The sequence below is a fragment of the Pterocles gutturalis genome, unplaced genomic scaffold, assembly GCF_000699245.1.
Source record: "Pterocles gutturalis isolate BGI_N339 unplaced genomic scaffold, ASM69924v1 scaffold20049, whole genome shotgun sequence".
In the NCBI taxonomy this organism is placed as follows: domain Eukaryota; kingdom Metazoa; phylum Chordata; class Aves; order Pterocliformes; family Pteroclidae; genus Pterocles; species Pterocles gutturalis.
Window position 1 is genome coordinate 45,358 of NW_010136239.1, and position 27,081 is coordinate 72,438.

The following is a 27,081-nucleotide window of genomic DNA, read 5'->3' on the forward strand; positions in this document are numbered from 1 at the left end:
CCTGCTGAGACACAGCCCGGCCGAGCCCTCCCCGGTGCTGCTTCCCATCCCACTCCCAGCAAACTGGGTTATTTTAATTTCCAGCAAAAGTGACAAACACGTAAGAGCCAGGCAACTCCACAGGTACAGAAAACACTGGGGAATGTCTTGTTAGCTGAGGTTTGCAGAGCAGCTGCCTACAGGACAACAGCAGTTTCATCTCATCACATTCTGCATTCAGTCCAGAAATTATCAGCTTTCCAGGAATACACAACTTTAACAGCTTACACCCATTTCCCTTTGTTCCGAGCCACAATTTCCCCTGGACAGTTGCTGCTTAGACTTGCAGAAAGAAGAAAGGAGGGGCCAAAGGAAATTAAGTTGCTGAGATATGAAGGAAATTAGGTTATAGTCCATTGCCTTCGTGAAATCTATTAATTACATTCAGGTTAAAGCTGCTGGTATCTTGATTAACGTGTGCACAAATACCCCCAAAAACCCTCTTTGTCTGATGAGGATGACCAAAGAAGGGAGGGATTTTTTTATATAAGCTGCATGATATCAGTACATGTTATAAGACAGAGGGGAAAAAATACTTTCCAGTTATCCAGTTCTCAGCAAGTGCCTGCAATGGTTTTGTACCCAAACAGGCAACAGGCTCCAGCAGAGGGGAATATTTGCTCTGTTTTACCCACTGACCAAGATCAAGGAGGTTTCACAAGCCCTCTGAGCTTGTACCCCGGGATAAGTCCTTTTCAGCAAGGGAGCTGTGCCCAGCCCCATGGGAAGGGCTAACTGCAGAGCCTGGGGAGCATTGCCCCCCATAAACGTGTGTCCCCTTGCCTGGCAGAGGAATCAGTCCTAAAAATCCAGGTGAGGCTAAAATCCACCTGGGAACATCTCAAGCTTCAAGGGCAGTTATGGAAAACATGTTACCTTGCAAAACGAAGTAGTCTAAAGTGCAGGTCTCTTAGCCAGTTTGGATGCGATACCAAGTTGTTTAAGTGGATGTACCAGATAGATCCCTAGGTCCAGCGGCTCCCCAGAAAAGCTCCCCACTTTATGTAACCCCACTTAAAATACAGCATCCAGTGCAACTGCTGAATTTTTTGGCAGAATGTCCAACACTTGTAAAAGACACTCCAGTGCCCATTAAACCCAGCTTTTACTTTCCATTTTAATTGTTAAACTTCCCAGGGAATGTCTATTAATTTAATACAATTTAGAGATTCAGCTCTAACTCCGTAACTGGGATTTTGTCAGCAACGTTCAGTCCATGCGTTCTTGCTCCGTCTACAGCAGAGCAGCTCCCAGATGTTGGGTAATGTTAAACAGACTGGAACTTTCCTTCCGAGTGACAGCAAAATGCAGACGAGAGCTGGCTTCACTACAGCTCTCATTATCCACCGATAGATGTTCCCCCATCTCTTTGCTGGGTTGGGGAGGCCCATGAGATACAGCTCTTCCTCCACATAAATGCAATAAAAGCAAGGAGATAGAGATCAACAAGTCCCAGTTTACACTCCATTGCACTGGCGCCGATTTCAGGGAAGCAATTCTAGCTCGCAAGAAAGATCAGGGACACAATTCTCATCTACATGAAAGCCTCAGAAGTGCAGCAGACTGCAGAAGTGGAGATTGCTAGTGAAATGCATATATTAAACTAGCTGCTGAACTATGGGAAGAACTTCTACCTTATGTACTTTTGTCTATAAATAATCCTCTATCTCTTTGCTTAAATCAGAGGAGCTCATGGGAATGTTCCACCCATCACGACTTCGTTTTGCTTTTTTAAAAGCAGTCACTGTGTGGGAGGTGACAGGGCTGCCAACAAGCTGTCAAGGAGAGTCCCCTTATGTCACGGTGCAAGGAAGCAAGAAGCCATGGCCAACGATGGGAAACGAGCAAATTCCTACAGCCCCAGAGTGAACTGCGACTTGCGAGGGAGCTGCTTTCCCCAGCCTTCATTTGCTGCTCCTGTAACTTCATCAAAATCATAACACGGGGATGAATGAAAACCCTGGAGCCCTTCCCATGCTAAACAAGCTGAGAGCACAAGAGCTACAGGCCTGCAAAGTCCCAGTGCAGGGGCTGGTCTAGAGCCCCCGCAAGGGTGTGGAACGGGAGAACCAGAGGAGCTCACTCCAGGAGGTCACCCAGCCCACTGTTCCCATCATTACTACAGAAAGTATTTACCTAGTCAAAACAAAAACTTTTTAAAAGAATTTCATTACCTAGGACAATGTTCCATTACACTAAAATCCAATAGAAGTTTCAAAAATGAGTTGTAAATACCTCATCCACCAGAACCCAGCTCAATCTCTGTGGAGCATCTCCAGAGCTGTTCATTGTCATGACTTACCTCAAAGACTTCCTCATCCAATATCCTCGTTCCAAATACAATGATGCCATTGACGTCAATGATAGGATGGTCACTTCGGTCCAAGAACTTGGTTATCTTCTTTTTACAGTCCAAAATCAAGGTGACATTTTTCTTCTGCACGCTGATAGCTATTCTGTGCCACCTAGAAGAACATCCACAAATGTGTTAAACAGAGCCTTGGGCTTTCAAGAACAAGCTAATGATTGCATAACAACGAAGCTTTCATAACCTGACGTTCTGCAAACCTTCATGCCAGCCATCATCTGCAAACAAATGAAAATCATCCCTGGGCAGCCCCTAAAGGTTTCATTTGAAATAGAAAGGCTGTATTGACAGATGATGCCATCCACTTCTCATCCCTCCAAAACATAGGAGAGTGCCAGTTCTGGTTTCAACAAGAGGCAGAGGGGAAAACCACACTGATAACTCCCTGGCTGTCCCCCTTTTCCACCCTTCTCGTATCCTGCAAAAGGCTCAGGGGGGGATTTTGCAAGACAAACTGACTTCTTAAGGCCCTTTGCAGCAAAAGTCAGTGTTCCTGTCCCCCCAAGCGTCAGACAATTTGCGCCGACTGGTGATTCACACTTTTCATATATGCAGCATTTATTCACCAAAGGGCAAAGTTGAAGAATAGGACACTTGGCAGCAGCCAAAGGTTTGTATATACATTCATATAGACATGGCTCCTATTTCACACAATGTTCAACATGCTGGTATTGATATAAACAATGTATTGGTTTTTTCCTTTGTGCACAAAATTTCACTTACTTGCCATCTGCTAGGTTAATGCCTCTAAAGAGAGGATAGTCTTCTGGGCCTGGCTTTCCTGTATGGTCTTCATACAGGAATACAGGAGATCTACCCATCTCCACACCAATTTGCTGGATCCCTTGCTCATTGTAAATTGAGATCAAGAAGGACTGACCTCCTTTCTTCGCTTTTACAGTGGTTAGAATGGAGAAGTCCTCTGGGAATGGGGAAGCTGGAGTGGAAAAGCAAAGAGGTTAGTCAGGTTACCTTGAAAATTAATCCCTACAAAAAGAGTCCTGTTGTCTCATGACCCATGGGGAAACCAGAGGTTTATCCCTCCAGGTGTGTGCACATCAACCCTAAAAATTTATATTGGACAGTATCTTAGCTACATGGTGAGGGCTCAACTGTTTTGGGATGAGACCATAGTGCTGGGGAAACAGGTTTTTTCAAAAAAAATAATCTGTTGGTTTAAATCTGTATTATTTGCACCTAACCCTTTCCTTAGTGTGCCCTAGAGCTTTTTTGGAGACAAGGCATAATCTTTTTGTTTCATATATCATAAGGTCCCCAAATTAAGTTAAGATGTCAGAGGAGCAGAGGAAATTGAGCATCCCCTGCCAGTTAGGCACACGCAATATTGAAGGGTTTATTTAAGGGAGTAGGGAAGTTGCATCAGGTTTTGTCTGTTCCAGACAAGAACAGAGCATTCCGTGGCTTTGGCTTGCAGACTTGGTGCAGACAAAAAAAATCCAAAAACAGAAATGAATCTGGCAATAAGTAGGATATATTAATTTCCCTGCATATTAAAGATGATATAACAAATTTCCTAGCTTTTTCTCCACTCAGGAAAGCAACTGTCCAATCTTGGGCAACTCCTGTCTGTATTTTTGCCAAGTTTGGACAATTAAAGCCATTGAAGTATGGTGCAGCTACGGTCAGTACAGAGGCAATGCTCTGCACAGGGGAAGGGTCAATCCCCTGCAACTCCAGATCAAGACATTTCAAGTTTCAGGTCAATATGGGCATCAAGTCCCATCCCGTGCAGGATACAACTCCTCCATTTGGGTTTTCTCTGCATTTAAACTGGAAAGATGAGCCCAAGCTGAAAAGCCTGGATGCACATCCTGAACTGGACATCTTAAAGACACCAGAAGCATTGGTAAAAGAGCTTTCTTGACCAAATTATTACTGGAGATGGTATCTATTGAAACAGAGGGTACCTGCAGGGCATAACCTCCTCAGATGCTGCATTTCAGCAGCTGGAGACTTGCAGGGTATCTTTGCTGTAAGGTCCAGGCTTTCAAAAAAAACAAGGATTGCATTGTACTGCTGGGTATCTGCTTGGGAAATCTTAAACCCTGGCAGGGCAGAGTAAAGTGGGGCAGCCCCGCCGCGGGCACCGCGGTGTGCGTGCTGGGACCATCTACGTGTGTGGCAGCCGGCGGCACGCAGGGAAGGGAACTACACAATGGGGCATTTTTAAACTTGCAGATCCGTAGCCATATAAAACCACAAAAAATGTCAAGCTCAGTGCCCATAAGCTTCAAATACATTTCCCTTCACCCCTTTAGGCTTTTTCTTAAATGGTATCCCAGGGGCTGCAAAAGGGATTGTGACCCAGGGAGGGGACCGGGAACATGGGAGAGAGGAATCCTTCCAACCACAGCAAAGCCAGCAAGTTCAAACACAAAGAGGCCATGAGCTCACCACCCTCTCCTCTTCTGCCTGGGAGCTGCTTTAACTTTTTATTAACAAGCCAGGGTTGAAAATGCATCTGCCTGCCTAACACGGGGCTATACAACCGGGCAGTGGAAGAGGCAGGAGGCACCGACAGGCTGGGCTGCATCCGAAATGGGCAGTGCTACCAATGGCTTGTACAAAGAGGGGACATCGAGGGGGACATCTGAGGATACCTACAGAGACACACACTGTTTGCACCATGTTAATGTCCCACATCTCAGTTAAATAACATTTGGAAAGCAGCATAAAGCAGTATTCTGAATAGAGGACTCGTAATCAGTAATTACATGCCATGATTACAGCCTGATTTTCCCCTAGGACACAGACTCAGATATTTGGCAAAGGCAGGCATCCCATTATTGTGTCTCCCATAGGATACACTCGGCTTTATCTCTCTCCTGCCGTATACAAATCCTCCTGTAGCACTGAATCAAGAGCATACGCCTTCCTGGTTCCAATTACAGGCTACAGTTTTGGGCCTTTTATGTAAAATAATTCATGTCCAAAATTTCATTATGAATCCACAATACAGTACCTTTCAACTTGGACAAGCTGCCAACTCATTAAAAAGCTGCTTTTAATTTTTTTTTCATTATTATTAAAATGTCTCCATGGTGATGCGAGTTTCTCAACCCAAATAACCATAATGGATGAATTATAGCTGACATGACTCTGTTACTGCTCTGCTGTCCTGGCAAAATAACAATGCCTTCACTGTCATAGCCAGGAATGACCCAGGCTAGTGAATGACGGATGAAAACACATCCAACACAGCAATACTAATAAATACCTCATAATAAATATATGAAGCACATATAAATTGACTCAAAACCCCTTAAAGACAATGGAGACACGCCCCCAACAACGGGTTTGGGATTAAGCCCTTATGTTCGCTTCACATCTTCAAATGAGCTCCTGCTGAGAGATGCTGTGCATCCATCTCTCCACAGCACTGCAGCGATGCTGGATTTGGCTCAGCATGGCTCTTCTACCCCATGGCCAAGTCCTTCCAAATTCACTACATCCAACCTCCTGCAAGGCAGCGAAGGGTTAAGACCCCAATTCTGCAGATGGAGCCATGGAAAGAGACAAGGTCTTGTTCTTCATCTGAGAAATCTCTCAATTTTGGAATGGCTTGTTTTCCTCAGAGATGACTGTTGGAGCTATAATAGAGATTTTTGAGTTCTTAAATATATATATGCAGACACCCACAAGCAGCGTGGAGAATACAGCTTGCTAGAAGAATGGAAATGACACTTTGCTGCCTGCCACTGACAACTTTGCCTTTCTTGCCTCTGCTGGAAGAGCACGGTTTTGCTGGGAAGCAGAACTTGTTTAGGGAGCAAGGACAAAGAGCATCTCAGCAGATTTTCTCACTCTTGTGGGCTTGAAAAAACAGACAAGCTTTTTTGTATATATATATAATCTTGCTTTGCTGGCTGTGGCTGTAGAAGCAGAATGCAAAGCCCATAAAATTACCATCTTAGACAAACATCAACTTCTAATTAGCACAAAATATTGTGTGCAGTGTACATTTGCCTAGGGTGCTCTATAGCAGAGCAGCAAAGTTATGCTACAACCCACCCGTCTGTTGAACATGAAATTACTAAAACCACATTTCCCCTGGTACGTTGCCCTGCAATTACTTTGTTATCTTTATCTCCTCTCTCCTTCATTTGGTGGTGTGAGCTAGAGTCACATCTACTTATGGAGATGTACTGAGAAAACATCTGTTGATCGGATGGAAAACACTGGAGGTTCTTCACTTTGCTCTTGCCTTACTATTTCCTTTGCAAGCAGCAGAGTAGACAGTAGACTCCCTGACTTTGGAAGTCTCTGGAGAGGGACAGAGCTGCTTCAAGCACCCCATGGTTATTCCAGATGATGAAATAATTGAAAAGTTACTTGATGACACCAAGGAAACACCATTCAGATCTCCTCAGCCAAGGAAGACAGTAGAAGCAAACCAAGAACTCAAAGAGGATGTACAAGTAGTAAAGTAGGACAAAAGCAAGAAAAATCTCCTACAACGCTGAGTTCTCTCCTGTGACCACAATGCAGTTCTGCATGCTGTCTTGTTGTGTTCACCTTTGTCAGAAGTGGCATCATCCAGTCTCTTCACTACATTAATTAGCCAGAAGACTCAATTCTTTTTATATTTTGGGGTCACCACTGTGTGCTGGTTTCCACAACACAAAGGCGACCAGGCAAGATTTCACAGTGGCTCAAATCCACTCCCGTTGTATATTCCAAACTGGAGTAATTTCCTTCAAGCCCTTCTGAGCCTGAAGATACCAGTTGGGCCAAAACTTCAAGTCACTTCGGAGACACAGAAAGAGAGCATGTAAGAGCATAGGCTGAGCCGATCTTGTCTTGGGACACATGGATGGACTTGGGGCACTGCAGGGCCCTTGCAGACTGTCCCCGGGACAAATACTCCACAGGCACAATCCTTCGAGACACGAAGGGTCTGTGCTGCACTTCTGCAGACATTGACACAGGGTCCAGGCAAACCTGAGCAGCTCCTTCGCGAAGGGTTGACCATGCCATGGATGGCTACCAGCCGGCAGCCCAGGCACAGCTGCTCTCACCTTCACATCAGGCTCTTGGTTCACATGCAAGACACAGGGTATGCTCCTGCTCGCCACGGATTGAATATAATTCATCTGCTTATTGCCACAGCGGGCTAATAATGAAATCTGAAAATAACCTTGGTGATAACACATGCAGTGAAGGAAATTCAGGACTGGAGGATGCAGGTGTATCAGCAGTCCAGCCTCAGAGCTCTCATTTAGACTGCTGAAAGGCTGGGTCTGACAGAGCATGTTAATTAAAAAGTATTGGTAGCAGCATGCCACATTACCTTTGCTTTAGCTAATGCATTTTGTATCATTAATTCTCTCGCAAACACCAAAGGAGAATGTGTGTGTCTGTCAGCTTTAAGTTATCTGCTGCTTCTCAGACAAGCTACATGCAGCATCTTTCTGCCTCCTTGTTAAACCCTCCTCAGCAAGGGCACTTTTCTCAAACCTTGGAATTCCTCCTACACCTACTCCCAGCATCTCTGCACTCCTCTGCGTAAAACAGGGACACCGCAGTGCTCCGGGATGGCTTCGGAGGGAAGGCTTCTGCTGGTGATGCGTTTCTGTGACTGAAGCTCTCAAGCAGTGAATAGTTTGGGTCCATAACATGTCCAGACTTTTCACATTTTACTCTAAAGTATTGATTGTCCCTTGGCTTAAAAAAATTTAAAAACTCCAGTGCATTGTCAGTGACAAATTGGTCAGTAGCCTATATGTTCTTCAAGGGTTTTGTAAACTCCTACATCTTAGTGGCTTTCTCTGATGAGCCTCTGGTTTCTTCAAACAGCTTTTCTTGGGACATCTGTTCTCGTGGGGCAGTCTGTTGTTTTTCTATGGTGATTATTTGTGTTATGAGAGACACCACAGCCACAGAATAAGACCCTACTGTGCTTGGCGCTCCACAAACACCGAACACAACATGGTCTGCGTTCCTTTGCATCTTCCAAGTCTCTCTTCCCAGCTGGATGTCACTGTGTGATAATGAGACAGTAGAAACCTTCTAATATAGGAAGGAACAGATGTAGGTATTGGCCACATCTTCTGCAGTGAAACCTGCCACCATGTGCAAACACAATAATAAAAGAACAACTTTCTGCAGAGTTATTTGCTGGTTGAATGTTTACAGCCCCCTGAAAGAGAAGAATCGTTCCCTGCAAGGGAACATGCAAGAACACTTGGCAAATGAAGGAATTAGTGCTCTAGATGTGGCTGCAGAATCCGAGAAAAGGTTCAGATATTTCCATATAACAAATAAAAGGCTGTGGACTCACCAGGATACAGCTGCTTTGTTGGTGCACTAAGCTGAGCATCTTTTGTTACTCTATAAGCAACATCTGCTTCTTTTGAAGATCTTCTGCTTGTGCAAAACCCTGTTGTTTTTGTTATACCATCAGGTAAATTATGAAAATCTAATACCTTCAAGAGGTCTGCAGGTTCAGCTGCAAAAAGAAAAGGAGAAAACAAGAATTAGCAGGCAACAAGACTGGCACTTGCTCAGATCCAAGTCATTATTAACCCACCTCACACAAATCATTCATCACAATTTGAAACACAGATGAAATGTTTTCAGTACATCTGCAAATACAATGTTAATACCAGCTTCAAAGCTAGGACGCGGTATTGCTGGTCAGAGACGCTAATTCAACGCAGAGAGGAACAGTTGATCAGCTGTCTGCACTAGGGCAGAGGGGAGAATATACCATCTTCTTAGCTACAGCGGTTATAATCCTCAATGGCTTCACCCGATCTCCATCATTCAAGTACATCCTGAAGATCAAGCATTAGACAGGAAATTCATGATCCAAGAGAAAGGCTTGAAGTCAAGATGTTGCCACCATGCTGATGCAAACATTTCCATTCTCTTTTTTCCTCAAGTTGGTTCATCCAAAAAGTTTTTTTGAAGCAAATACCCGAGCAGGCTTCCCTGAAGGATTACACACACCCTCCATGCAAAACCACTGCACGTAAATTCACACTAGCTGGGGTAACAGGTAAACCCACAGCCATGCCTCAGGGTAGAAACAAGGTAAGGCAGAGCAGCATCCCAGCACGGTGCTTTAGCACTCGTGGGTTGTTCCTGCTGCCTGCCCACCCACCCAGACCCTTGCAGGGTTTGTGCACAGCATCTGACCCTGCTCAGAATGAAGTAAGGCAACGTGGGGCAGGGATGCACCATAACTCCCCTGTGGCACCTAAGTGACACCCCCCCCCATAACTCAGCCCAAGCCCAGGCAAATCCCATCAAATAATTCCCCCTCTCTGCCGGGTATTCCCCCCACGACACACCAATATTTCTGCACAACCACCAGTGCATACGAGCATGCACCTGGATGGCAAACAAAACACATCCACTTCACAGAAGAGGAAAAATCCACATGGGCATGCTGATTAATGACATGAAGCAAAAGACTCCTTTCTCAACAGCCCTCCTGGACCACATCTGATTAGCTCGTACCCTGCCTGAGGCTCTCCCTGCTGCAGACATTAAAGCAGTTAATGAAGAGAGCTTGTCTGACACCCAGTGCTCCTCACACCAGCAAAGTCAGGGCTGGGTCACCTCCAGATGTCCAGGTCTCTAGAACATCGATTAAGTAATGCAAGTGATACATCTCATTAACTTCCTCATCTGGTCTTGCTCTTGTCAGGAGAGACAGTGTCTCCAGAAGTGGAATAACCAGACCTGACTTAAAATGCTTAAAAAAAATTATTTTGAATTTTGAGTTGATACTTGGAGCAAAGTGCTGTCAGAAAGATGAACCACCCAACTCCACAAACCCCTAGCAGTGCCCAAAGCAAGCGTCTGCACAACAGCTTCGTTTAGCCTTGCCTGGACAATATATCACAGCTGGATCCTTTTGCTTGCGCCACTTGATCATTATTTTCCCTGAAGAGCGATATTATTCAGATCCTCAAGGACAGCCACACATCAGACAGTCTGATATTTGCAATGATAGCCAAGACAAACCCTCTGGGCTGGCTGCCCCAGCCTCCGTCAGGATTGGGGCATCTCACCATGCTGCGTGGCCAAGGGTGCAAAGCTGCCAGCTCCCAGAATGACCACAAACAGCTCAGCTGCAATGAGGAACATGCATGGCATCACTGCTACTGCAAAAAAAGGGACAGCTCTCCCAAAGGACAGGAAAAAAAACTTGCAAGGGGGAAAAAAAAATTAAAAAAAAATCAATGGGATCAAGCATATTACTAGAAAGACCAGAGAGGAAAGAGGGAGAGGATTTGCAAGGGTTGTGCCACATCCATGGGAAAGAGCTACAGAGCACACATCAGCACTGAACACAATCAACACCCCAGCAATGGAAAGAAATAGCGTGAACAGATCTTTTACAATATAAAAAGTTTTGGTTACCAAGAAGATCAGCCTAATATTTGCATGGAAAATTCATGTACATTGTTAGGCAGTTTTTAAAAGTTTCCACAATCCTCAGAAGTTGGGCCCTGAATGAGAGATTACAAACACATGGCAAATCCAAGTCAACTCTGCAGATAATAAACCCGCTGAGGGTCTGGCCCAGGCAGCACACAGCTGTAACATTTCCTCATCTTACTCATGTTAGACAGTACATGGACGACACACATTTGTCTAAGCTGTCCTTGCCCCTTAGATTTCCCACTGCCTTTAACCGTGTTTTATTTCACGTAGAAATATCTACATATGTGCAACCCAATCTGTGTTTAAGCAACTAAAATAATGACAGTACAACTCCAGCTCTGCTTCCAGTTACGTCCCTGTGCTCCAAGAGATTCCAATCAGCCAGCTCCTAAGCTGCCTCCAACATTTATTCAGGGAGGAGAGGGGAAAAAGGCAAAGGCAAGGGGGAGGGGATGTGAATTCCAGACTCGTGACATCAGCCCAGTCCCCACGCTGGCTGCGGGGGGATTTGAGCCTCGCTCATAGCCCTGCACATAAGCCATCCCGAGGTGCTTGCAGGAACAGAAACATCTGCAGGAGAATCCATCATCCAAAAGCTTGGCTGCTGTTGTAACAGAACCTGGGTGAGCATCATCTCCTTTGGCAAGGCTGGCACCAGAGCCAGTCCTGGGCATCTTGTAGGAAAGAAGCATACGGTGCTGGACAAGTTAAATGCTGCTCGTTGTCATGCTCTTAGAGCTAAAACTGTGCAGTGCACTCACGGGAAGGAAGTGTGACATGAGAACAGAAGATGTCACCAGCTCTGTACGTTAACACAATGACACCACTTACAAGCCACGTGACAACTGCTCGCCAAAAGCTCCTGCAGCGGTTGCAGCAAGGTGATGGGCGTTCGGTGGAGCTGGACCCCCTCCAGGAGCTGTGAGCAGGCAGCAGGCTCGGTACCCCCACCCTGGGCTGCACCTCCCGTTTGTAAAGGATGATCCAAGCACCTGCCTGCCTCCCTGTGCTGCCGTGAGCCTCGAACAGAACAATTCATCTTCATTTTGAAGGAAGATCCTCTCTGCCTCTGTAACTATGATGGATGAGGTCAAAGCGAGATATTAAAATAGAACAGTCTGGCTATTGCACAAACTGCAAACCACCCAGGTAAGCAGCCAGAGAGGAAATAACCTCTGTTCACAGCTATGCACAAGTGCCTCACCTCTGCTTGCTCCTGGAAATCAAAGAGGAGGCGAGGAGCCAGCCGGAGCCCTGCAGACCACTTGTGCTACACTCCATCACCAAGAGCATCGGCTTGAGGAGGACTTAAGCACCATGAAGGTCTCCAGCTCCTTCCAGAAAGATGAGCTTCACACAGGAGCAGCTCTTATTCCTGCCCAGCTAATCAGTTTATTTATTTCCCTTCGATTTTTCAGCCAAATCTGAACTCAGCAATCTCCTGTTAGGAGCTACGATGGCATCGTGCACAGAAGGACAGAGACCAGAGTGACCAAAACCAGTCCCTACAGGGTACTTCTTACAAGCTGGCACTGGGCTTGGACTTCATCCGAGAACTGAATTAGCTGTTGCTTTATCAAAGGCTTTTTTTTCAATTTGCTATTTTATAAACCCCATCGCTATGCAGCGTTACACACGGGATCACTCTTTCACTGGAGATGCACCGGGCTCCCCAAATTGACCAGCAGCTCGGTCCCTGTGTGCCACAGAAGGCTGGCAATATACCCGGTACACAAAGAGGAAAACCCCAAACACACAAAAATTAGACCAAATTCAGCCCCGAGGCTGCCCCAAAAGCCTGCACCCAGCAGCAGGTAAAGCCCTTGAACAAGGCCATAAAGGAGCATTTCTGCCCAGTTGAACAGAGCGGAGAGGAGTGACTCACTGATGAGCCAACAGCAGCAAAAGGAAGAATTAACTCCCTAATTCCTCTGTGTCTGACCAAGGCTTGAACTACACCACCAACCCTTCTGCATTCATCTCACTGCTAATGATTTCATTACCTGTTAAACCTGGGGTAGAGGCAGTTACTATTAAGTTTATTACTCTACCCCCCACTCAGCAGTGGCAGATAGCCACTTTTTCTTTCTCACACATCAACATTAAAGCAAATCAAGCAGCATTCATTGAAACAAGCTCCCTGGCTTTGGGCTGGGCACAGCACCAACATGCACTGGTGTAGAGACAAAGTGCCAGGCATTCAAAAAGAGCACAGTCTGGATTCTAGTAATTTTTAAAGTTTTAATATATTTATTTTCTCAACTATATACGATCAATTTTATAAATCCATTATTAAAGCCCAATTATGCACAAGAAATTCTATGAATCTGTTCTGAAAGTTGTCTCCCAGTTTTTCAGTGTGATCTTCAAGCTTTTCCAGCTATCATTTAGGAAGATTTTTTTTTTTTTAAGTGAAGCAATTGCATGACTCCAGGAGCAGAGACTTTCAGAAAAAGCGAGAAGACCCCAGTATCACAAGACTCCTCATACAAACCCCAGCGAGCTAGCAATGCCGGGACACTGCTTTATCTCAACCACAGCCTGAAACCAGGGCACCCTGAGCACAAGGATGGACTCAAAGGCAATCCCGACTCCAAGCCACCCAGCAGCCCTGGTGCCAGGTGCCCCAGCACGGGGCTGGAAGGAGCAGAAGTGCCGCCTCTGCAGCACAGGGAGCACATCTGGAAAACCTGCCCCTGTTCTTAACGGCTCTGGTGCATTCATTTGATTGCTAGTGAAAGGCTCTGGCTTGACATCCCTCGAGATCAAAGCCAGCTTTCGAGAACATTTGCAGTAATGAGAGCAGCAGACGAGTTCCCACACCACAGCCAGCCTCTCCAAGGACCTGGAGAGCCCAGGCATCCACCAGTCAGCAAGAAAGCTACTTCCCCAACCAGGCCAGTGTCCTCGTTACAAGGAGAGCTGTACCTCCAGCAGTTTGCATATTCCAAATGAGTTCACACCTTGATCAACCTCCTCCCTTTTGCAGACCTCTGTGCATTTTCCAGTGGGGCTGCAGAGGATGCTGTAGCAAAAGATAGGTGTGCTGCTGGAAATAGATTTGCTTTTCCAGCTACCTTTTGCTCATCTTACCAAAACAGTCAGGAGGCCCCCAAAGATCTCAATGGAGCAGAAGCTGAAGAGGTTTTAGCAGAGCAGTTTAATCAACCCAAATGGCACCCACCCCACTGGCCCTGCCCAGTGCAACGTGCTGTCCATGAGACAAGAAAACAGCTGTGCTGTCACAGAGCAGCTGTGTTCCAGCTGTGGCCAAACTTGGGCTTGGGAGGTCAAAGCCTTTCCCTTCCAACCACCTTAAGGTACATCTGTAGCTTATTCAATCTTATCTGACAGCATCAAGCATGCCTTCAGCATCTTCACTGAACACATTCCTGAGAATTTAGAGCCTAGAAAATCCTCTTTCTTCAACTTTTTGCCTTATAACACCCTTCAAAGTGCAAAAAATTCCTCATCAGCATCCTCAGACACATTTATTGCACAGAGGTGATCTGTCATTGTATTAATGCAACAACCGAGCCATTTGGGTGGCCGGAGAAGGGGTCACCACCCTGTAACAGTGGAGAACTATTCTTCTATATTTGGTTTCATAACAGCTAAAGGGCATCCAAAGACCTTCAAGACTTCATGACACAGCACTTAGTCATGCTATAGTTTATGTGCAATTATCACCAAAGGTTTGAGGTCATAAGGTGAAGAATGAATAAGCATTTATGTTCCCAGCTCATTCCAGGTGCCCTCTGCAGCTTTCTCGTCATTGAACACGTAACCCACCAGTCTGGGTATTTGTATCCCCGTGTCACATCACCAGTGAAGCAGGTTGACTGGGGAGCAAAACAAACAAGCAATACAAAATAAACTTGCCATCTTACACTACAGCAAGTAATGACAGTAAATAAAGCAAATAAGGATTATTTCAAGAGTAATATCTCATAGAATCATAGAATGGTTTGGGGTGGAAAGGACAGTAAACATCATCCAGTGCCACCCCCTGCCATGGGCAGGGACACCTCCCACCAGCCCAGGTTGCTCAAAGCTTCATCCAGCCTGGCCTTGGACCCCTCCAGGGATGAGGGGTTAAATAAAAACTAAGAAAGAAGAGTTGGATCCTGGGCTCAACTACACCAACAGAAATTCAGAGATCTGACTAAAAGCTGCCATAGGTTTCCATCACCATCTCCACGAGCAGAGCACAAGCCCAAGTACAGGCAAACCCAGGTCCTGTCTCACCCACACGGTGCCAGGTAACTCAGCAGATCTAAGGTGGATCTAAAACTCCCAGCTTTAATGAAACCAGGTCCACACATGCTACCAGAGAACCTACTCAACATCCCCATCTCTCATTTTTTTAATCTTTAAGCCAAAAAAATCACTAGTATCTGTGTTATGAAGATGTTACAAAAGATATAATTCTGTAAGGCACTTCCAGGTACCCAGATGACAAGTACAGAGTTATTACCATATTTTCCTCAATTAATATCAATGTATCCTGCACAAACAACATTAAGCAGAGCACCACCGTGTCTCACTGCATTACCTGCTCAAACAAGAAAGGAGGATTCTGCAGGGCTGCCTGAAGGAGCAGCAAAAACCCATTCCCAGGAAGAGACAGAAGAGAGGCTGTTGCAGACTTTTAAGGGAAAAGGTGTTTTCCAACAGCCCAAAAATCCCCCGAGCTGTGAAAGGTCAGACCAGGGTGCACTTGCACAGCAGCACCGCAGTGATGGGGGACAGAAGCCAGCTCTGGCCCCGCAGCATCACCACGCTTAATCCCGACCTGGGACACCCGGCCAAGGTGGGGGTCCCCCCAGGAGGGAGCTGAGCCCCCGCACCCACAGATCTGCTGGCAAAGACCCATCCTGGGTGCTTTACTGCCCTGCCTGGAAGCCAACTAGGGAAAACACACAGACCCCTTTCCCTTCCAGCTTTACCAGCTTTTGCTTCTTTAAATACTTTTCCAAGACAGTTTATTCTTAGTGCTAAATAAACACTCAATTATTTCCTTTGGAGGACCAAGCGCAGACCAGCAGCAAGGCAGAGCGGAGCGTGCAGGGGGAAGGATGCCCTTTCACAGGGCTTGGGGCATCTCTGCAGGCAGCTGCCCAGAGGCTGACATGGACATCTGGGCTTAGAGTAGGAACTGAGCACCAAGGGGTGAGCGCTCCTGTGCTGAGACCCAGAGAGACTGCCAAACAGAGGTGAGAACTGGAAGCTGCCTCACACTTAGAGATGGATTTCTGTGGAGTCTGGAGCCTCCAGGTCACGCCTGTGGGATTTCAACAGTTTCTAGTCCTTATCTAAACACTTCTCACCACTGTTGACCTCGTAGCTGCAGCCATTGGATAACTGACTAAAACAAGATGGCAAAGATTAATACAAAATATAGACAAAAGTAAGAATATAAAGCTCCAGCTGCCATTGCTCGAGCATCCTTTGGATGGGCTTAATACAGCCACTTGAATTCTTCAGCATCCCAGCAGCCCAATAAAACAAAATTGTATATTTGGACAAAGAGAAAAGGCATTTTAAGGAGGAGAATTGAGGAATCAGGCCTGGAGGATTGAAGATACAAAAGTTTGTTCCCTAGGAAGGGGCATAATAGAGCAAAAAAAAAAGGCCAGGTATAAAAGGGGTCAGCTACTCATCTGGTGCACATCAGCTCCATTCCAATAGCTGCAACAGAGCTGCGTGGACTCACATTGCTCTAGATAACCGAATATTTCACCAATGACTCATGCTGTCCCCTTATGGGGTTTTTTAAAGGCCCAAATAGTCCCAACTGTGAACAAAGAAAACCATTATGCAGAGTCAGATTCAAAAGATCATATTCATAATCCCAAAAGGGAAAGAAAGAAACCCAGAACCGATACTGGAGCAGCTCTGCAAGACTACATTAAATTCAAAGAATCAAATAATCTTTGTTCCTTTGAGCGTAAATCTTTTTTTTTTTTTTAAATAATCAATCATTTGGGTTTCTAACAAAGCAGTGGTGTTAGCAGCGAACAGCAAGGAAAGAGCAAGCCTTTCCTCCACAGAATACAATTAAACCACGCAAAAAAAATCTCTGCTGCAAATGCCATGCAAAACGGAAAGATACAATGCACAGAAAACAGGCAGACATTTAGGACTTTGGGGGAAATCCCAACCCCATTCAGGAGCAGCAAATATCCCATTCATTTTGAGGAACTGGGGATTTCAGATTCTCCCGTGGCAGGGGAAGGGAAAATAGAGCAGCACAGGGCTGGCTCCATGGGCATGGGGATTGCTCAGGGGAGGAAAAAGAGTGCTAAAGGGCCAGGGAGGAGCATGGGCTTTCTTCCGACATCACAGCAGCTCTGGTCCAAACGATTCCTGCCCCAAGCCAGTCCACATCCATCCGTGAGCCAGAGAGCAGCCAAGTGACACATCTGTCACTGGGAAGTTGGGGACAGCCTGCTGCTGCGTGCTAAGAGCACACGGAGGAGAGCACCCGCAAGGTAGGGGTTCTGTCCCTTTCAACGAACTGCTGAGCCCCATTCCCACAAATCCTGGGAAAAAATTATGAACAAAATCCAGAGCAAAGGGAAGGGCAGTGGCAGGGTCCCCAGAAAGGCAGATCTGTGGGCACAAAGCCAATACACAGCATCCCTCTCCCTGCTCGTGGGCAGCCACCCCCATCCCCGCAGGGATCAGGGGATTTGCCCTGGATTTTGCCAGTTGTTCCCAAGAAAGGGGGACACAGCCCGCCTCCTTCTACCCCCCTCTCCCCTGAAGCAAACCATTGCATCATCTTGAAAGAAAAGCACAAAGCCTTTTAAGGCAGAGCCCAAGTCAAGCCGTGCCAAACCCCCAGCCCACGCCAGCGCGACTGTTCAGTGTCCGAGGAGTTTTTACAGCCCTGTCCTGACAGCAGGGTCAAAGGAATTAGGTGAATCACCAGCTTCGCCGTCACCGTCGTCATTGCCTCTGCTCGCACGCCCAGGCTGCAGCGGAGATGCCTCGCATACCACCCTGCCCACGGCCCCGCTGCTCCCAGCCTAACGGGGATCCAGGGAGAGCTTTCCAATCTCCCACCAGTTGGATCAAGTATTTCTGGGTTGCTGTGACATTTTGGGAAGTTTTCCAGCAGAAGTTTGGATTGCTGGCAGGAGTTTTGCCCTTTGAACAACAGCTAAGGGTGAATGGAGTCTGAAACTTTGAGAGTTGTTAAAACTCCAAACTCACATGCTCAGCAGATCTGTGCAAGGAAACGGTGACGAAGCATGACTCCATCTTCTGAATGATTAGCTGAGAGGTCTTAAAGAAAGCTTGGTTGTAGGAGCAGTTTCTGAAAGCCAGCGGTAAAGGGATGCGAGTTACGTGCACATGAACAGGCGCTCTCTCTCCTTCCCCTGCCCCATGTCTCTGCTTCCTTCACTCAAACCCCACCTCAAACCCTCACGAAGCCCCTGGATTGCCTCAGCCCCGAGGGACCACATGGAGATGTAACAGCAGGAGATGGAAACCACATCTCAAAGGGTCCGTCATCCTTCCCAAGCAAAACTTTGGCAGAGCCTTTTGGAAAGCAGCTCTGCAGGTATAGCACTGAGGTTTTCCAGGTTGAGGTGAGAAAATAAACCTCTGATGGGAGAATTGTCTGTTCTCTGGCACCTGCTTTTCTGCAGGAGGTGATGAGGAACCAGCATGAAGCAGCACCCACAACTCCAGCCCAGGACCACGTGCACAGAGCGCTTCAGGGACCGCAGACACGCCAGCATCACTTGGGGACCCGAGTCCCACTCCACCGTGAGCATGTTGCACACTCAAGGCAACCCAGCCAAGCTACAGGTTTCATTCTGGCTAATTACAGTTTAAGCAAAACACTATTCATTGCTTGTACAAGTGATCATCCTTTTCTGTCCTTACAGGACCTCTGCTGCCTTTCCCAGTGTCACTGTGCTGCCACGGGACTCACACCTGGGCAGCTGCAGCCAGCCCAGGGGCTCCCCCAGCTCTCAAGGAGGTGCGTTTGAAGGTGGAAAAGCAAAGTTCAACCTTTTGTCTTTGCTCTAAGGAGTGCCACGTGTTTCCAGACTCTAGCACTTGGACAGCACTGACATTTTCAAAGTATTTTGTAATGATCAACAACTTAAAGCCCTCCAGGATTTAATTAGAGCCTGACATTGCAGCACGACAGAGTCACCAGCAGTTTTGCAGCCAGTTTTAATGGGGTGCAGAACTCCTGCAAGGAAGGAAGAAGCTAGCATGCTCATCCCCCAGACAGGGGGAAATAACACATGAAGACCTGACATAACAGCCTCTTTTTCACAGCAAGTGTGAGCATCCTCCTTCAGCCACAGCCAGCTGCAGCATACTGCCAGGGCCACCATCTGCTCCAGCCTGTGTGGCATATCAGAGGGGGCACCGTTCTTCCTCCTTTTGGTACCCAAAGCTGCTTGGCATTAAATCAAGACAAGAAGGGCATCACCTTTTGATGAAACCAGGGAAACATGGATCAAGGCACTGGCCTCCTCCCTATGACATCTGTCAAAACCTCCCAAACAAAAACCTTCCAGAAAAAGAAACAAAATTCGAGCAGCTGAACTGTGGTTGTCCTGCAAAAGCAATGCTTTGCAGCCCTCTTCTCATTTTGTATGGGTGACCATCTCACTGCATCCTGAGGATGTCACTGAGCACTCACAGACACAGGATGGGAATGGCATCAGGCAGGGTAGAGACATCATATGCAGACATCATGCCCCACACCCAGGAAGCCCCAGCCCACCTATGTGGGATGCTTACAAGCACCCAGCAGCCTACCTGCACATCAGGGCAGTTTGGGAACAGAACAAGCCATGGTCAGGGCTTTTTTCCCCTCCTCCTCCCATGCTAATGGCTGGAACACACCAGGACGCACATAACCAGCCTACATCTGTACAGGATGACCAACGCCACATCTTTTCTTGATGCTTCAGGGTTAGAAAAAAAAGTTTATAGGGCCACTTTCTAAATCAAAGTCTGTGCCAAGGGAAGTGGGACCACCTTGACCCCAACAAGTGCAATACAAAGGATTATGTTCCATCTCAGCATCTTCCAGCAGTGTTTGGGGAAAACAGGAGATGCTGAAGAGGTACCATTAGAGCAACTGTCCAGCAACCACGGCCAGAGCTGCTGTGGTACAAGGACACAGGGGACAAGAGGTACAGGCAGCATCTTCTATCAGCTAGACCAACACAGCCTAGAAAGCACAGCCAAAACGGACAAGCCCTGGGGGAACAGCCACCATTCCAGACTAATATCCTCTTCCCAGCCTACTAGCGCTGCCCAGCCCTTTGATTTCTGTTGTGGTGCTACAAGTGGATTGCCCAACCATGAGCTTAATTAAACACATTAACACAAGCACCTGCATAATTACAATCATTTCCACCATGGTAAACACTGCAGCTACAGTCAGGCTGGCAATCAGCACTGCGTGGCTGGCACATCCCATCAGCCGCTTTAAAGCAAACAAAACCACAGAGGGGTTTACTGCAGGGCACTGCCCCACACCCCTGCACGGGGGGCAGCGCAGCTGGGATGCTTCCAGGATAGAATCAGTTAGGAGCTAACGACTCATTTTCATGCACTGTGGGGTTTTAGTTGCCCATAAAGTTAATGGGACCAAGGATAAGTAATTTTTATTTTGAAATATTTCATTGGATGACACCCGCTATAGCAAGGGAGGGCAGGGACAGGTGACACCATAGCAGGGGTCTGCTAGAAGCAGCAGAAGTAGAAATTATACTAAGGCACATGGAAAATAAGGAGGTGATTAGCAACAGCCAACACACCTTCACTAGGGACAAATTGTGCCTGATGGATTTGGTGGCCTTCTACTGGTACCAGGGTTACAGCATGGGTAGGTAAGGGAAGAGCAACTGATATAATTTACCTGGACTTAAAGCATTTGACACCGTCCCACACAACATCCTTGGCTCTAAATCGGAGAGCCACGGATTTGATGGATGGGCCACTAGGTGGATAAGGAACAGGCTGGATGGTCACACTGAAAGGTTCCCAATGCTGAGTCATTTCCAGCACTACTGTATTACTTGAATATTTTGACACAGGAAAAGAAATGTAAAACAAATTCTTCTTCTCAGACATTTAAATCAATGCACTCATAGCATTTACTCTATGTCTGATTTTCCTCATTTAAAAAATGCAGCCAGAAGGCAAATTTCAAATATCTGCGTGACTTCATGAAAAGTGTTTCTGAAGCTTGTTATCCAAAATTTCCTCAGGAGCATTAGTTCCTTTGTGAGATTGTATAGCCTGCATCTGCACAACACAGGGGCTGCTCTCAAGGCAAGAACAGCCCAGGAAGAGGCATAGACCCGAGTTAACCACCCACAGCCACGAGTTTCATCAGTTCTCAGCAAACACCACAAACAACCTACAGAGGTGTGGTGCCCTCGAGGGAAGTCCACAAGCAAGGAGAGAGAAATTCACTGAAGTGACTAGTGCCTAATGATTTTCCCAGTTCTAATCTATATTTATTTAGTAGATCTTATTCCCAATTAGGTGTTTACATGGATTTCTTTGTTAACATCACCATGGAATGAACATTATTTCACTTCAGGCCAATTGAGGTTTTTTTTTATGGGCCAGCTAGAATATATAAACTGTTGATGTCCAAACATGCAGAAGAGGAGGCTCATCCAAATACAACACTCCTGCTCCCATTCCTTTCTGATTTCCAGTCCCATTATAAATAAAACATAAGTACATGGTGTATTTCCCTACTGCCCAAATTAAGAAATAGCAAATTGTGAGGTTTTGCATTAAAAGCATTTCTCCCCACCCAGCCCCCTGGTCCCAGCAGCACCAAATGGTGGCAGGGGGTTTATTGCCATTAACTGAGCACATCAAGGGGCACTAGGGTGATATCAAGAAACTCCTGTTCAGCCTTGACAGACCTTTGTGATCTCTGACCCTCAGTCATTAGGGGAGAAAGCCAACCCATTAACCCCCTCCTCCACTCAGAGCAGCAGCTCCATTACAAGTAGCTATTGGGAGGTAAATAGGAGCTAATTACCCAGCACCAGCCCCCTCCTCCCTGCACCATCCTACCTGGGATGAGAGAGAAACCACCCCAGAGGCAGCAAAGCCACCATCAGAAACCCTCTCTCACCACTGTTCCAGGAGTTGATCTGAAGGAAATTATGGATTTTTGCTCAACACGTGCCAATATTCCTATAAGATCATGGCTTCATCTGCCTGAAACCCACAGCTGCCACTATGGGGTGTTGCAGCAGTGACCAAGTCACCCAGGAACAAGAACTGATTTTTGAAAATTTGTGTCCGTTTCTCCCCGCCGCCCCCCCCCCCCCCGCGTGTGTCCTTTTCCCCCCGCCCCCCCCCCCCCTTCAGATATTTTCTATTAAACCGGTTACAGTGTGATTTGTACATTGGCTGTTCTTGGAAATATCTGCATCACTTAAAAGCTAAGATATCATTTCAGGTCCTCCGTTATACATGAAGGAGAATTCAAACCCAAAGATAGCATCTGAATTGAAATGTGCTACTATAAAAACTAGCAAGAAATATCCAAGATATCCATCCAAAAAGCTTTCTCAGGACTCAGACTAACACTGGCCCAGACTAATATTTACATAATTATTCACATGGGTTTGTTTTAAATAAAGAGCTTTTTATTATTATTACCTTGGCATCAACCATCTAATTAGAGGCCAATGGCTGTTATAAAAATCACTGCGAGCTCTCCCAGCAGCACTGACAGGGAGAAGCGGTACCGGAGTGATGGGCAGCACCAGAGCTGTCGCTGCCCTCCTGGGGAAATTGAGAGAGGGCATGGTCAGGAGAGTTCCTGACCCCAATTCTGAAATCCTACTGTAGCATACAAACATCATGTACATACAAGTAATCCACCTGGCATGCATATATCTTGATCTTTCTTTGCTAAGGTACTTATGGCCATCTTTACTGAGAATAAAAATGCTCACAATCCAGTTTCAAGGGGAGGTTTCAGGTATACTGATGAAGTGGAAGATAAGGAAAACCACTCCTGGCTTGCAGTAAGGAAGAACTGAGATTCGTTCAGAATCACTTCTGTGCATGCTTCCAGATCACACTGAGGGATTCCTGCACATACAGGCTCCTCTCAATCCTGTTATTAACATTACCTCTTTCCACTGCTGGAAAGGAACGAAACCAATGCCACCACCCCCAGCTCCTCAGGTGCCTCCAGGGACCTTGCTCCAGCAGGGAGCACAGCACAGGCAGAGACCCGCAAGAGCAGCAGATCTGCTGGTCTGCAGCCCATGTCCTGCCAGGACACTCTTGTTTCTGGGCACTTTTCTGCCTGTGCTTTGTGCAGTAGCTGTGGAGGTCCCCAAACCAGGTCCTTCAGGACCTTCTTCCCTGTGGCCTGGCTCAAACACCCAGCTCTCTCCAAATTCACCAAATCTGAGCAAATAAAGTTCAGCACCTCAATCCCTTCATGCTCCTGAGCCTTTGGAAAGGACCTTCCCCTACTGACTTGCTTCCATGAGCCCTTCAAGTCCAGCCTCCCAGCCCCATCACTGCTCCAGCTGCTGTTTCCTAAATCCCTTCCAACTTTGCCAAATCTTCTAAGAAAGGAGATGAGAAGACACAACATTCCCACCACAGCCTTGCCAGAGTGTGCAGGGAGGGACCAGGGACCCTCATTTTGGGCACGTAGCTCAGAGGTTTGACTGTCCATCTCACCCCCACCACCACATCATGCCACTAGCTGAGATCTAGCAAGGGATGGCTGAACTACACAATCACTTGCTGAATATCTTTTTCCTTCTCTTTTGAGCTGGCATTCCAGTTACTGAAAGCAAGACAATCCATCAGAGCATGGCTGGGAAAGAAGAGAAATGAAGCTATCTAGGAACATAAAACTAAGCTAGAACAGTAAGAAAAAATTCTCAATTGTCCTATTGATCTTTCCACTCCCAGGACAGATGTGAAGAAAGGTCTCAAAGCCAGCAAAGTCTTCGGAAGCTGTTACCTTCACAGTAAGGAGGCAGTGCCAAGACCCAGTGCCTCGTTATTATTTGCTCAAACACAAGTTTCTGTGCAAGATGTTCTTGGGGAGCCTGACGGCAAGGTGACCCTCTGTACTGGCATTTACAGGAACTTGCTATAAGCCCACTTAAGCAACAATTAGTGCTGCTGCCTAGCCAAAAGGCAGATAATAAATATTGGGTAACCTTCCCATGAACCAGTCCTGATAAAAATATATGAAAATGTATTTCCCTCTGCTGAGTCCTTTCCAGCTAATGAATGGAAGCAACTAAAGATTTCCTTATGCAATATTCAGCTAGTGTGGTGACTGGTGTTGCATTTCTTTCCGTAGGTAAGAAAAGGGCTATTTCAGTAGCTCTATCTCCAGGACATCTTTTCTCAGGCTGTGAGCAAAACCATCACCCAAACCCAACCTTGCTTTGCCTCAGCATCTGGGAGAGTTCAATTCCAGCCTTGAGCTTATTTTTACTTGCCTGAAACTGGTTCATGGCATGACCTCTTTAATCATACTTGGAGGTTTAAAGAGCTCAATCACAACTTTGATCAGTCAGGCTCGTAAGACTTGCAGGCTGCTATAATGATGCTTTCCATATTTTAATACAGATATACTCCAAGGCTTTACAGGAAATGATAGTTCTGGCTTCTTAATGGCATGCAACTAAGGTGAAACAGAGAAAGGAGCATGGCAGAAAGATGCTTGGCATTGCCATGGGGCGAGCATCACCACGGGCAAAGACAACCAGGACCTGGCAGCAGCAGGACCCGGAGCCCTCCTGACAGGCAGCGGGGCAAATTCTCATTCCCAGGCAGGAAAAAAATAAACAGAGCACCAAACAAACAGGGCAACATAAAGGGTGGCACGTGCATGCTCTTGGCAAAAGAAACCAGTGGGATTAAAGTCTTTCTTTCACACTTCTGCAGAGCAGCTTGGCCAACCCTCTGCACATTCAGCAGCAATTCCCACCAGGGTTTATTTTCTCTGCCTTTTCAATCATGGTCAGCAGGCAGGAGAGGGAAGACCAACAAAATATTGTCCCTTTTTAATGCAGGATTCCCCCTCCCAGGTTGCCAGTGAACTTGTTCTTCAGATCAGAGTTCATGTGGTGCATAAACCCAAGAGCAAGGATTTGGGGCAATTAGCAGTACAAACAGTAAAGACGACACACAAAGGGACTCTGGGTGTAACGAGTGATGATTCATCCAGGTCTGAGCTACTTCAGAGCTCTACCAGGGGTCAGATACAACAGCAAATATGAAACAAAGTCTTGGTGCTGCTTTACAGAGAGATCAAAGGTGAAGGAAACTGAGTCTCACTGCCAGCAGTAGTGAAATGCAATTTTAATCCCAAATACAGAATCTTCCTTGCATTTCAGACCAAAACCAAAAAATAGATTAAAGAGATTAGAGAGACGCTGAAATATTAATTTCACCGAAGGGCCATTCTCCTGATGTCCCCCAACCCCAAAGAGTGCCAAACTTGAAAAGAAATTCAGAATTTTATCATGGAACTAATACTTCTCCAATTGTTCTGGGTTTCCAGGACACAAATCACAGACTATGTAGAAACACTTTTAAAGCCAGTGAAGTGCAGAAAGCCACCTTGATATACCAGCCATTAAAAGATGGGCAGGTTTGATTTTTGTTTTGATTTTTCCTAACACTGAAAAACCAGTTTTCCAGACAACTGGATTCTCTAAAGGGAAACAGCTAAACTCCTCCTTTGTATATAAAAGCACCCAGCAGAGCCGGAGGTGTTCTGCAGGAGCCTAGCACAGCCATGTGCTCCCCAAAGGGCTCTTACCTGCTCCCGCTGAGGAATCATATATTACTTTGCTTTCAAACAATCCCAACATGCTGGGTGGCAATTTACTTAACAAGGTAAGGTGCTAAGGCTGGCAGCATCTGTCCCTAAGAGATGGGTAATCAAAAAACAAATTTGTCTAAGAGAACACAGCACAACAAGCATTCATTTACATGATGTTGAGAAATGCAATCACAGCACACGGAGACAGCCCAGCAAGGTCTAACACAGCCACCTCGGCACCTCCAGCAGCAGAGTCAGCGCCCCAAGCTCCAAGGGTGACAGACTGAGCTCCTGCACTAGGCTGTGTCCCCCCTGAAACCCATTTGGTTTCCAGTGGGTGATCCAGGATAGCTCGACTAAGTGCGGACTGGCATTGATTGTGCTCTTCCCATCTCTCAACTCCAGCCCAAGCAGAGCCCCCATCACTCTCCTCCTTCCAAAGGGTGCAAAAATGCAGCAGGTAAAACACTAGATGAGTAAAAGACAGCACAGAAATCACCACCCTGACATATTAACCACAGTTTAAACTGTTCTTTCTCCAGCATGATACATTGACCTTGCCATTATCCCCTTCATTTGTTTCAACGGCTCACAACATTTCTTGTTAAATTTATTTTCTTCCTGTTTCATAAGCAGGATAATACAAACGGCCTTGAGCAGGGTCACAGGAGTCAGTGAGGGATGAAGAGAGTTCATCTGCAGCTCTGAACATTACACCATACTGACTTGACCAACCAATAAACTTCCCCTTAACCACCTATATTAGACAACATATACTTTATAAGCCTTAAACCATTTTTTTCTACCACTACTATTCAGTCCCAAATGCACTGTAACCTTCCCCCCAGGTATACGCACAGGAACCTGCCTCCACTCCCAAGCCATCCAGCAGACCCGCTGTAATGCCGTGTGTCACCCTCTGAGGATGACAATGAACATCCCCTATTGCCCTTTAGCAGTTTTTAACAGGACCCCAACGAGATCACAGGGCAGGAATCTGCTCACATGGGCTACAAAAAGCAGCTGAAGGCAGTGGGAAGAAGCCGTAGTAACCTTGGCAGGGGATGGAGCTGGCTCCGCAGCGATGCTCTAAAGCAGCTGGCTGGCAGGATGAGCAGCAGCACGGCTGGGGACCGTAAAGGCAGTCAGGTGGCTGGGGGATGCTGCTCCAGCCTGCACTCCAGGGCAGTCACCGAAAACTGATCTGGAAATATTTTCCCGGATATGTCTGTGCAAAGGTCAGAACTTTGATCATCAGCAGAAGAGGGATTTTGATTAAAGTGATATTGATGAAGTGGGAAAACAGCTTAGCTGTACAAAACCAGGATACCCCAGTGCTCGGAGGAGCATCACTCCACCGAAACCCTAACAGCAGCGGGCAGTTCATCCCAGGGAAAGGTCCTTCTCCTACATGTAGGGA

The 27,081-nt window shown here is 46.5% G+C and overlaps 1 protein-coding gene across 1 annotated transcript in view; it reads right to left on the bottom strand.

The window, feature by feature from the left end:
- LOC104468195 (collagen alpha-1(V) chain-like) overlaps positions 1 to 8,874 on the bottom strand; it is a gene marked incomplete at its 3' end in the record, with an annotated part of 52,627 nt that extends 43,753 nt beyond the window's left edge. The window contains exons 1-3 of the mRNA XM_010082246.1: positions 8,709 to 8,874; positions 3,131 to 3,344; positions 2,342 to 2,504 (exon numbers count right to left, since the gene is read on the bottom strand). Of these exons, the coding sequence (XP_010080548.1) occupies positions 2,342 to 2,504; positions 3,131 to 3,228 (261 nt within the window). The remainder of the gene's footprint in view (positions 1 to 2,341; positions 2,505 to 3,130; positions 3,345 to 8,708) is intronic.
- Between the last annotated feature and the right edge of the window lie 18,207 nt (positions 8,875 to 27,081).